At 37.4% G+C, this 12642-nt stretch overlaps 4 protein-coding genes across 4 annotated transcripts; 2 read left to right on the top strand and 2 right to left on the bottom strand.

Annotated features, from left to right (window-relative positions):
• Nucleotides 1-5095: 5095 nt before the first annotated feature.
• On the bottom strand, nucleotides 5096-6621 carry GLRG_02170 (uncharacterized protein; the record flags this gene model as incomplete). Its single annotated transcript, XM_008092828.1, has 2 exons — nucleotides 5096-6232; nucleotides 6298-6621. The coding sequence occupies 2 exons, from the start codon at nucleotides 6619-6621 to the stop codon at nucleotides 5096-5098; spliced, it is 1461 nt and encodes a 486-aa protein (XP_008091019.1).
• A 923-nt stretch (nucleotides 6622-7544) lies between these two features.
• On the top strand, nucleotides 7545-8339 carry GLRG_02169 (uncharacterized protein; the record flags this gene model as incomplete). Its single annotated transcript, XM_008092827.1, has 2 exons — nucleotides 7545-7879; nucleotides 7940-8339. 2 exons carry the CDS (start codon nucleotides 7545-7547, stop codon nucleotides 8337-8339), a joined length of 735 nt encoding a protein of 244 aa, XP_008091018.1.
• A 2141-nt stretch (nucleotides 8340-10480) lies between these two features.
• On the top strand, nucleotides 10481-11197 carry GLRG_02168 (uncharacterized protein; the record flags this gene model as incomplete). The annotated part of the gene is made up of 2 exons (XM_008092826.1): nucleotides 10481-10519; nucleotides 10577-11197. 2 exons carry the CDS (start codon nucleotides 10481-10483, stop codon nucleotides 11195-11197), a joined length of 660 nt encoding a protein of 219 aa, XP_008091017.1.
• Nucleotides 11198-11605: 408 nt separating this feature from the next.
• GLRG_02167 (short chain dehydrogenase) lies at nucleotides 11606-12449 on the bottom strand (the record flags this gene model as incomplete). Its single annotated transcript, XM_008092825.1, has 3 exons — nucleotides 11606-11762; nucleotides 11838-12231; nucleotides 12284-12449. 3 exons carry the CDS (start codon nucleotides 12447-12449, stop codon nucleotides 11606-11608), a joined length of 717 nt encoding a protein of 238 aa, XP_008091016.1.
• Nucleotides 12450-12642: the final 193 nt, after the last annotated feature.

Below are 12642 nucleotides of genomic sequence, written 5' to 3'. Positions count from 1 at the left end.
AGCTACTATCTTATTACGGGAAAAAGAGGGGGTTATTTATATAGTAATAGGCTAATATATAGTCATTAATATAAAAAAAGAATATAATATAATCCTTCTTCTAATAGTAGTTCTTACTAGGCACTTAGTAAAAGCCTTATATAGTAAGTCCTTCTTTAAGGTGCTTTTACTATAGTAGTAGTAATTACTAAAGCCTATAAAGTGCTTTTAATAACTAGAAGATCTAGCTAGTAATTTAGTAGCCTAGAGGTATCTCTATAAATACTACTTTATTAATAGTAGCGTAAACAAATATATTTACTATGTTATATTAAAGTAATTCTAAATTAAAGTAAGTAGCTATTACTATAAGTATTTTAAATAACGTACCTACTAATATAGCTATATAGGTATCTTATAAATCTTTTACTTATTAGTTACTATAGACTATAAGTCTTACTTTAAATTTAGTTAATTAACTATATTTATTAAGCTTATAGGTATATACCTAATAGCAGCTAAGGATTTAATACCCTTTAGCTACTACTTATAGCACTATTACCTAAGATTTTAATATTTTATGCCTATATAAATACACTTTTTTAGCGTCTTTAAATTACTTTTTATATAGGTAGCTTTTTAACTATCTATAGATTAGTAAAGGGTATAGTAACTTCTAATACATACCTATTAGCTTATAAGGTCTAGTAACTCCTCTATTATATACTAGTAATTTACTAGTAACGTCTTTATAATTATTATACCTATTAGGCGTTATATAGTTAATTAAGTAGCCTTAGGTACGCTTTAGCTAAAGGTAGTAATTTTTACTTATTAGTTAACTTTATAATATACTAGACTATATTACTACCTATAAGCTGCCTTATATATAGTCTGTAATTTTTTACTATAAAGTAAGCCCTATAAGGAAAATAGCCTTAAATAAAGTCCTTAGCGTAATCTAACTACCTATATACACAGTAGGATAATACCTTTTTATAACACCTTTAAATAAGGTTACTACTAGCTAGAGATTACCTAATAGGCTAGCTATAGTTACTTAGGAATTAAACACCTTTTTATACTTAGTAATATCTTATAAATTAATTATATAGGGATAAGATAAGGCATAAGGGATTACTATCCTTATTATTTTAGAACTATTAGTTCCTAGTAAGTTACTAGCTTATAGGCTATTAGCTTTTAATAAATTATTTAAACTATTATTAGCTTTAATTACCTTAAGTAAGTTACTAGCTTATAGGCTATAGGCTATTAATAAATTAATTAATAGGCTATTAGCTATTAATTTAGGTATTTACTTATTATTTATTTTACTATTAGTAAGTATTTAGCTATTAGCTATTAGATTAATTAATTTAGAACTATTAGTTCCTATTTTACTACCCCTTATATTAATATCTATAAAAGCTATAAAAAAGGCGCTTAGTGGTAATAGTAGTAAAGTAAGGAGAAGTATAAATTTTACCTACTTATATAGATATTCTAGTGTGTTACCTAATTATAAAGCGCCTAGTAAAGTAATATTAGTATATTTAATTACTTTATCTATTTCTTTATTAGCTTCTTTATATACTAAGGATTAATTACTAGCTATAATTAGCTTATTAATTTATTATTAAATTACTATAAGATTAGCTTTATAAAGCTTATTAAGTAATTTATTTATTAATCTATTAAAGATTTATTTCTTATTAAATATTACGTTATATATAGTAAAGACCTTATTTTACGCTAGATACTAGATATAATATAAATTACTAGATATATACTTAATAAGGAATCTAATTTATATATAGGTAGTAAGCTTTTACTAGTAGTTTTATAATAGTTATATGTCTACTATTAGCGTATACGCTTAGTATTTATAGGCTTATAGATATAAAAGATCTAGCTTTACTATTAGTAAAGGCTTAGTATGCTTATTAAGTATAAAATATAAGTAAAATAATTAATATAAGGATTTCTACCCCTAAGCTATTAAAGGCGTTTAATTATAAAGGTATATAGCTATAGTTATAATTTTAGGCTATAGGACTTTAGGTAATTTTATATTAATCTATATATATTACGCCTTAAGTTTAATAATTATAGTAATTTACTTAGTACTACTATTTTAAGCCTAGGTATTTACTACTAATAGCTTAATAGAGATTCTATAATTAAAGAGCGTATCTATAAGTCGCTTAAGGCGTAGGATTTCTTAGTTAGCCTTAATAACTTTTAGCGTAATTAAATATTTAGTTTTTAGTATTATAAGGAAGCCCCTTATTATTAATTTAATAGTATCTTAGTAGTAGCTATATAGGTAAAAATCCTACACTAGGCCTATTACCTAATCTAAGATTATTATTACTAAGCAGTATCCTATATAGCCTTATTTAAGATTATAAAAGTCTAGCGCTAGGTAATTACCTAGCGCTATATTTATAATAGATTTATAAGGCTAGTAGTAAATCTACTGCCTTATCTTACTAAGACTATATAAATTATAGTCTTATATTATTATAACGTTAACTTAGGTTAGATATACTTTATAGGTAGTATTTATAATCCTTTATAGAGCCTTAGTACCTAGGTAGCTAAGACGCTTATACTATATTATTATATTACTATAAAGTAGTTATTACTATATTAACGTTATATATTTATTTCTTACTTATAGGGTTAGTAGTAAATTATTAGTAGAGTATATAGTAAAAGCGCCTTTACTTTCTTAGCTATAGCTACGTTACCTATAATATTTAAGCACTTATTAGTTAGCTTATTCCTTAATATAGCCTATAAGGCTATAATCTATACGCCTTAAGTAATTATTACCTAGGCTTATATCTTACTATATACCTTACTAGTGTAGCCTTATAAAAGAAATAAGTAATATAGTAAATACGCTATAATATATTACGTTATATATATAGAGCTTTATTAGTAAGCTATTAGCGCCCTTTAAAGTAATCTCTATAGTACTATATCCTTTAATTACTACTTAGGTAGTACTAGCCTAAATATAGTTACTAATTAAGGCTACTACTAATATAATAAACTAAGATATATAGTTAAACATATAGTTAGTAGTGCCTAAATTAAGTAAGGCTAAATTACCTAGCTTATAGCCTTATAAAGTAGTATAGAAGGCTACCTTTACGTAGTATTTACTATATAGTTAATATAACTTAGCTTTAATTCTCTATACTTATTTAGTAAGGTTAGGATTACTTATAATATACTTATTAATTTATTACTAACGTTATGTATTTACCTACTAATTATTAGGCCTTTATAACTTATTTATAAAGTAGTAAAGTTATAATAAATAGGCGCTAAAGCACGTAAGGCACTTTACTTTTTTACTTACACTTTATTAGTAGTAATGCCTTTTATTATTAAATTTACTATCCTTTACTACGCCTTTAGCGTGCGTTAGTCTATTATTATTATTACCTTTAGTTAGGCTAAATACGCTACAGCCTACTTAGCTATAATATAGTAAGTTATTAGTAAGGGCTTTAACTTTCTTTAGTGCTATCTTATAAAGTAACTACTAGTTAAGATTATTCTAATTACTTATTATTTTACTTATTACTATATATAAATCTAGCTAGGCGCTAAGCAAACTATTTTATAAAGTAGTAGTAAGGTTATTAAACTAGATTAATAGCTGTTAGTAGTTAGGTAAATTAACTTATACTAATTTACTATAGGCTACGTTCTATTTATTAAGCTATGTAGTAAGATCTTTTTTAGTAGTTAGGGCCTTTTACTAGGCTTTTACTAACACTTTACTATATTTATTATAAGCATACTTTATATACTTTTTTTTAGTTATTCTTACTACTACGCTAAGCTTATTAAGCTATTTAGCTAGTAATTTATTAGATTTATAATATTTTTCTTAAAGATCTATAGATATAGTAAATTTAACTATATTAGCTACGTCTTTAATGTCTTTTTACTAAGTAGTATACTTATATACTTCTTTATAATAGTAGCTTATCTAGCTATTTAAGTACATAAGATTATATAGGTTAAGATTATCTAGCGTTATTATATGTTTAGTTTTATATATAAGCCTATTAGGTATAGTTATAATAGCCTTACTTTTTACTATATATAGCTATATAGTTACTTACTAGGATATCCTAGTAATTACTATAGCTATAGTAACCTCTTAGTAAGCAGTAAGCTTATCCTTAGTTAAGGTATATAGATATTACGTTATAAGTAGCTTTATTAGTTTCTTTAGATATATCTTAAGGATTAATTAGTCTGCTGCTATAACCTCTAGGTTAATATACTTCTAGAAATTATAACGCTTTACTTTTACTTAGATAGCGTTAAGCTATACAAACTAATTACTATGTAATTATAAGATAGTCGCCTTATTATTATAGTTCTTATTAATTATTATAATAGTATTTAATTAGTAGATAGGCATGTTAGTTATTATAGACGTATATATTAGACTATTAATTATTTAATAGTAAGGATTATAATAGTTACTTAATTCTGTTATATGTTATATATCTATAGTAAATTACTATAGAAATAGGGAAAACCCCTTATTTCTTAGTTAGGAAATCCCCGGCTAATCCTGGCGATATTATTAGTGGACTTGCCACTAGAAGTGGGGCCAATTCACCGCCCATTCCCCAACAATTCGCTGTAGGGCAACCGTGCATTCGCCGGCTAATTCACGTGTAATTCCGCCACATTTGACAAGATGCAAACAAGTGAGAGCGGGGTAGATGAGGAAGCAAAGAGAGAACAAATGAATTGTGTATCCGTAGACTGTGATCGACTCTTGGGAAAATGTGGGTCTCACTCGGGACTTCGGAGTACATAGTAGACCGATTGCCGCTGATTGAACTGGGATGAAGTATCGTGCGATAACATTTTGATTCATAGGAGTCGAAAGCGCCTGTGGTGCTAGTTCCTCCTGAGCTAAAACCAAAACGAAATCAACCACCCGCAAGTGTATCTGATTGGGTCCCAAAAACGCCACTCAAGGCACGCAACACGAAGTTAAGCTCGCGCCACTACCGCAACTCATAATGAATGCCGAGTGCTGACGTTGTCATCTTATCTATGCTCTGCACTATCTTTTTTCAGAGCCAAATTCTCTATCAACAGGATGAATGATGACTCTGCGATAGCTCGTCAGAGAGGGCGTGCCGTTGTCCTTGACCTCAAGAATCAAGTGGAGAGGGAGGCCTCGTTCAAGAGGAATTTTCTCCCTGGCCACGATACAGGACTTTTCTGCAGGGGCAATTAGTACCTCAACTTTGCTGCGATCATCGTTGAGTGGCTTGATCTCGATATCGGACACCTCTAGGCCGTGATATGTCTGCAGCGAGCTGGGTTCGCGGTATTGGTACCAGTTGAAGCTGAGCTTGTCGCCATCAGGGTCATAACTTTCGGATGCATCAAAAGACACGACACCCCCGGCATCGGCCTCGACGTTAAGAGGCGCCAAGCCAAAGTCACCGTTTAACGAGGCGACGGGGTGGTGATTGACCTTGCCAAAATCTGAAGTCAATGTCCATTGCATGCGCGCGGCAAAGTCGTCCTGAAATGTGTTCCTCCAGCGCCAGACCGTGGCCTGATTGGTCTTGTGCGGCTTGCCGTCCACGCCAAGTACTGTATCAATTGCATCCGCAAAATGACCTCTAGACGGCAGGCCTTTTGGACCGACATTGACCGGAATGTAACGGCCTCCCCAAGATCCATAAGATGGTTCCTCTGGGACTCCCAGGCCGTTCTGGATAAGGTAGAGAAAGGTCGGCGTGTCGCCCTCGATGATGAACTCGAAATTGGGGTATGCAGCGCCCAGAGGACCAATTTGGACGTTGTCTTTAACCCATTCGTGCGTCACTTTGGAATTGTCCGGCCCTCCGACATCGCTAGTACAATGGGACGAGATTCCACTCCATGCGGCGCATTGGTATTGATTCCAGCCGTGAATGGAAAAGATGTAGAATATTTCGGGCCACTGTTGGCGAATCCAGCCCCCGCAGTCGTCCTGATCCGAAATCGTATAGACGCGAAGCTTTTCGCGCAGTTTGGCGGCGTCTGGCCGATTTCTGGTTTTTTCAAGGACCTGTGCAAGCACATTGACGCCTCCCCACACGAGAACCCAGAGCGGATCGTTATCGGGCGCCGTGAGCCGTTCGAGGAGCAACTCGGCTCCTCCGCTCAGGGAAATGCCGTCACCAACAGCCTCCATGCCGTAGACCTGTTCAGCAATTCAGTTAGCTGGACAACTGCGAGCACACGCTGCACGAGAGCAAATCGACTCACCGGAGGGCCGGACTTGATGAGGCTGCGCACATTCTGCGCCGAGGGGTAGGGCGAGCCCGGGTGAGCATGGGCGTTGAGGTTGTCGACAACTTTCTCATACGCATCGACAATCTCATGCAGGTTCTGTGGCGCAACTTTGTTCCGGAGCCACGTTGACGTGACGGCGACTATGCCTTCGGTGCGGAATTGGTTGGCGTATGTGAGATATCTACAAAACGATTCCGCATCATCGGGCTCGTTGGTGATGTCTGTCAAGATGAAGACCCGTGGTTTTGACGGGAATTGAGTGAGGGACGCTGTGCCCCTGGATTCTGCTGGCGCCATTTGGAGCGGGGTTGCTAGTTTCCTCAAGATCGTGGTTTGCTGCTTGAAGGTTGTCGGGATTGACTGTCTCGAAGCCTGTGGTTAAGCTAGCTCAAATGGTGATTGCAATAAATTCCGCTCGATGCTCAGCCTTGTCTTGAGGTTGCTGTTCTGGCAGTTGTTGAACGGACAAACGTCGTAAGATATTAACGCCACTCATTGATCCAGGGCGCCGATCCCTAGCTTTGGCACCAACGGCGTGTTATTTTACCTTAACCGCGCTGTGCTATCTAAAGAGGCAGTAAGACGGACCCGCGGGATGGCGGCAAGGAAGTCTGGGATGTCAGTCGGGCTCGTCCGTGATAGGTAATATGAACCACGCAATCAAATGCGGAACCCCTGTAGACCCATCGCGGAAGAGGAATTCGGAGCCTCGAGATGCCTACTTGGTACATCCACATATCCTGGTGTTGGTATCCCAGGGATAAATCGATCCATGGCAATATAGTCACGACGTAGGTGAAAACAGTGCTTGTTAAATTGATTAGTGAAGAGGGGAAAAGTCAGATACATCTGTTTGCTGGCCGGCTGGATACATATATCCAGCCAGCAGTCACGTGATTATCCATATTCCGACACCTGGACATACCCTGTCCCAATCCCACCCCACATGATCACATCACCCCATGGGGAAGCATGGTTGTTGTCGAATGTCCCCAGGAATTGCGCCGTTGGGAAATTCTTCCCAAGTAGCCAATGCACATCAACAACTTGTTTGTCATGGCCTTTGGGTGCGGGCATCACTGCTTGTCTTGACGTTCTTCGTTTGCAACGCCTGCCGCCGCCCATGATCAGCATTTTGGCCACAGCAAAATCTCTGTCTATTAGCAACTGTCACAACAATTACGATTCTTCTTTTTTTGTATCTGTCGTTGGGTTGATCAATGGTTGTGACAACTCATAACAACGGCTCCGGAGCCGAGAAAGATGGCCTGCACACTAAACATGTCGAACTTGGCACAGACACCCAGCTGGCACAAGCGGCTGGCCTCGAGGACCACGAGTTGGGTATATGGAAATCCCTCGTTCGCTACCCATGGGCATCTGCATGGTGTGTTTACGCCTGCTGGACTATCATTCTCCTCAGTTTCGACCTTCAAGCTGCAGGGGCTGTCGTAGGCATCCCGACTTTTCGCAGAGACTTTGGGTATGAGTTTGAGGGCGACTACGTACTGCCAGCGGCGTGGCAATCTGCATTCAGTGGCGCTCCCGTTGCAACGTGAGAGACAACAGAAAAATACCCCTCAGCCAGTTACACTTAGAGACTGACATATCGTAGCGCCGTGGTATCGTCTATTGCCTCCGCCGAGTTGGCAGATTTCATCGGCAGAAAGAAAGTCCTTGCCATCGCCCTCCTCATATCGTTCGTTGCCGTTGCCATCGAGTTTATCGCAACCACCAACGCCGTTTTCTTCGCCGGCAAACTTCTCAATGGCTTCATGGTTGGCGCACTTGGCACGATCATGATCTCGTATATTGGCGAGATTACTCCGTTAGCATTGAGCGGTATCTTTACTTGCGGCGTGGGTGTAGCCTACGGCGTCGGGCCATTGGTCGCCTTCATCATTATAAATTACACTGGAACATCCCAGTCGCGTTGGGCGTACCGCACAGTGTTCTGCTGTCAGTTCGGGTTTGCAGGAGTTTCGGCTATTCTCTGGCCATTTATGCCTGAGTAAATCATACCCCCTAGTACCTGCTCATTTCATTTTCCCAAGTCGAACTAAGTCAAAGCACCCACTTATGGCCCCCCCCTGCATTTGGCCCACCCCAAAAATGCCTCCCAGCCACCGACTTTCTAGATAACCTCTAAATTTAAACTATTATAACATTTTTAATTTTTTATTAAATCACTTTATTTTTTTAGAATACCTTCTTTAATACCCTATAGTCTAATATACTAAAGATAAGGTTAAAAGGGTAATTACTAATATTATAAGTAGTATATCTTATTAAGTTACCTCTAAGTAATAAGGTGTACTATAATTAACACTTTAGTATTATATAAATAGTTACTAATAGTAATTAGTTACCTTTAAAGACCTCTAGTAACTATTAGCTACCTAGAAGGCTAGCCTAGCTACTTAGGTGACTACCTAGGCTAACCTTAGGCTGCTACTAACCTATTAATAACTTAAGGACTTTACCTATTATATCCTCTATACTATAGGGGATACCTAACCTATAGGCAAGAGATAGGTAGATAGCTTTATTAGGAGGAACCTATCTATTAAGGTCTAAAGAAGTTAATTTATTAATTTAAGGCGTGTTAATAAGGTATTTACTAAGGTTATTAGGGACTAGTTTAAATATCTTATTATACCTTATATTTAGGCTATTAACTTAGCTAATAAATATAATATAGATAAGACTAGTATCTTTAAGAGTAAAAGTAATAATAAGCTAGTGTTAGGTAAGGCTATAATATATATAGTAAGGAAAAAGTAGCCTAGATTAAGGGCCTAGGTATTTATTATTAAGTATATATCTACTAAAAGTAATACTTTTTATCTTTTAGTTATATATAAAAGTAAAAAGGTCTAGTAGTAGTAGTTTTTTTTTAATCTTAATCTATATAATAAATAAGAATTTATAGTAATAAAAAATAAATAGACTACTAATAATACTACTATTAAATAGTTAAAAAAAGTCTTTTTTTTTAGACTAAGCCTTTTTAGCCTAATTAGGCTAGACTACTTATCTTAAATAAGTATAAAAGCTATATAATAATAAAGTTTATATAGCTATACTATATTAATAACGTCTATTTATTATTTTTACTTTTATATACCTTTTATATCCTCTAGCTACTTAACTAGTTAGTCTTTAGCCTTATTAAGGTAGTATATAAGAAAAAGCTAGGATATCTAAGTTAGTAAATTAACTTTACTATTATAAGTAAAAAAAACTTTATTTCTTACTATTATAAGGCTTACCTAGCTAGATTAACTATAAGTAATATTAAAAGTAGCTAGAAATACACTAAGTTATAGCCTATTAGTATAGTAAAGCTACTTATAAATAAGCTACTAGTTTAAAAAGTAATAATAATACTATTAATACTATTAACACTACTTAATCTAGCTACTAAAGATATCTATAAGGCCTAAAATACTAATAGTATAAATAGTTAGCTATTTAATATAAAGTAGTTTACACTAAGAAAAGTAAAAGACCTTAAGGATTAACTTTAACTATTTAGCTAACTAAAGTAAAATATTACTATATAACACTAGCTTTTTAGAAAAGTTAAAAAAGGCTTCTAAAAGTAGTTATATATACTAGCTGCTACCTAGTAAAAAATAAGCCTTTTAGAAGCCTAAGTTACTAATAGTATAACTAGAAAACAGAAGGCTATTACACTAGATCTAAATATAAAGTTTGTAATAATTAAGGAGGTGTGGTAAGCCTAGATTACGGCTAGTAATACTAAAAGTAAGCTAGATAAATCCAGCGCATTAGAATTACCTAGTAAGGCCAAAAGCTGTATTATTATGGCATTAAGAGGTTGTTAATAGTTAATTAAATAAAGTAGTGGTGTTATAATAGCATCGTTTTTGGGGTAGGCCAAATGCAGGGGGGGGCCATAAGTGGGTGCTTTGACTTAACTCGTAAAAGGTCCCCATGGTGGCTTGTGTCCAAAGGAAAGAAGAAGGAAGCCCTCAAGAGTTTAGGCAGACTTGGACACACAGGAAACGAAGGAAGAGCGAAGCTTGCTCTCATAGAACGTACATTGGAAGACGTTCGCCACGAGACAGACGGCGTCACCTATCTGGAGTGCTTTAAAAAGTCCAACCTGCGAAGAACAATCATCAGCATCATGCCGTTGATAATTCAAGCTTTCAGCGGCATAGCTTGGGTAAGGACTGACCTGCATTCCACGAGTTGACCGGATGCTAAACTCTGATCTGCTTAGGTTGCCGGCTACTTCACCTACTATCTTCAACTCGCTGGCTATTCTACCTCAATGAGTTACAAGCTTCAAATCGCCCAACCAGTTTTGCCCATTGTCGGTAATCTGATGGCCGCTGCTGTCATTGACAAAATAGGCCAAAGGAATCTAACGTTCTACAGCTTGGTGGTGCTTACAGCCTTCCTCCTCATCGCTGGAGGACTGGGAACTGGTACTACTCAACCCATGATCAAGGGAACCGTGGCTTTCATTCTCCTATACAGCTGGTGGTACAACGTTTCCATCGGGTCGAGTGCCTTCTCCCTCTTAGCTAAGACATCGACGTCTCGACTCCGAGCCAAGACCGTCGCAATTGGGTACGCATCGCAAAACTGCATTAACGTCATGTGGCAGTTTGTTGTTCCTTACCTGTTCAGCCCCGATAAGGCCAATCTGGGTGCCAAACTTTCCTTCATCTTTGGTGGGTTGTGTTTTTTCTCACTTCTTTACCTATGGTACTTCCAACCCGAAACCGGTGGACGCTCTTATGAAGAGCTTGACGAGATGCTTGCAAAGGGTGTTCCGGCCAGGAAGTTTAAGACATACAAGACTACCGTACAAATGCGCAACGAGACTGGTGCATAGAGCGTCAGAAGTTAAGAGTGTAGTAATAGGAACCTTGAACTATTATTCAGATCGTAAAGAAATATACATAGAAAAGCCATTCAACTAGGCAATCTGTGATTGCAAGGGTATTAGTTCTGTAATTGCCAATGCGCAATTACGACTTATATCGCTACACCATCCGAGTCACTATATTGCATTAATCAATCATGCGAATAGACTGAAACATGCATTAGGAAGTTTTAGGAAATAGTCAAAGTAGAGGGCGTGAAACCACCAGAACCGTTCAAAAAGCCGTGCCACCTCAACATAACGGTAACAAAATCACACTACGGCTTAAGCTTCAGTCATTCAAAAATGACCTCCTTGTGATAGTTTCTGAGAGCCTCTGGAACCCACCATCAGGACCAACTCCGCGCCCTGGCAACTCTATTCCGGCAAATGCACATGGCCACTACGTCCAGCCATGATCTGTCTGAAGATAAGGTCTACAACGGGTTCGGGTTTGACTATCTTTGACTTGAGGAATCCGGAGCCCTTAACCTTCTCAACCATGGCTGTTTTAACGTGAGGCAGATGGATAACACTGACAGAGAATGGAACCGTCAACAAATTGGACAATCTATAAATAGGGGGGAGGAGATTTTCTCTTGCGACCTACCTTGCCCGCACTTTTGGCGCCTTGTACCGATGCCGCAGCTCCTTCATCAGACCCTCATGCAGGGCTAAGGTACCGGACTTTGAGCATGCGTAGTCTACGTTGTTCACGCCAGGAGCAAAAACTTCCCGACACGCAATGTCGACATAATGACCATGGTTGTGTTTGATCATCGAGGGCAGGAATTCTTTGATCAACAGAAAACTGGAGATGATGTTGACATCAAAGACTTGATGAATTTGTTCCTCGGTCTCGTCAAGAATGGAAGCCATGTTCATGACGGCTGCACTGTTGACCAGTACTGTAGGTTCGCCATGGTCACAACGTATCTGCTCCGCGGTCTTTTCGAGGGAAGTGGAACTGGTGATGTCCGTTTCGTAGAAGGATGCGTTCGATGCTGCGTCTGTTGTCAACAGAAGACGAGTAGTGGAGAACGCAGATTGACTTACGTAGCGGATTCTCTGGAGGTACAATATCAAGACTAACCACTTTGATACAGTTCTTTGCCAGCTTCCGCACGAGTATGTTCCCGAGGTCGCCAGAACCGCCAGTGACGACCACCAACTCCCTTCTCCAGTCGTACTTGTCTCGAGTAAAGTTGTTGAAAAGAGCCATCCCCAACAGGCTTCTTATCCGCCGGATTGCTGCTATCGCAAGCATGAGAGACAAAATAAATCTCGGCCAGCCACGTCGAGTGACTAGCCTCACGACCTCAAAAGACCTCAAGGTCCGAAACAGCTCCCTGAGCCTCTCGGAGACATCGCGAGATGGGTGAGTTGTTGGAAAGGTAGCCATCGCAGCTGGGAAA

The sequence above is a fragment of the Colletotrichum graminicola genome (genome assembly GCF_000149035.1).
Source record: "Colletotrichum graminicola M1.001 genomic scaffold supercont1.6, whole genome shotgun sequence".
NCBI classification, from domain to species: domain Eukaryota; kingdom Fungi; phylum Ascomycota; class Sordariomycetes; order Glomerellales; family Glomerellaceae; genus Colletotrichum; species Colletotrichum graminicola.
This window is presented reverse-complemented; position numbering and strand designations above follow the sequence as displayed.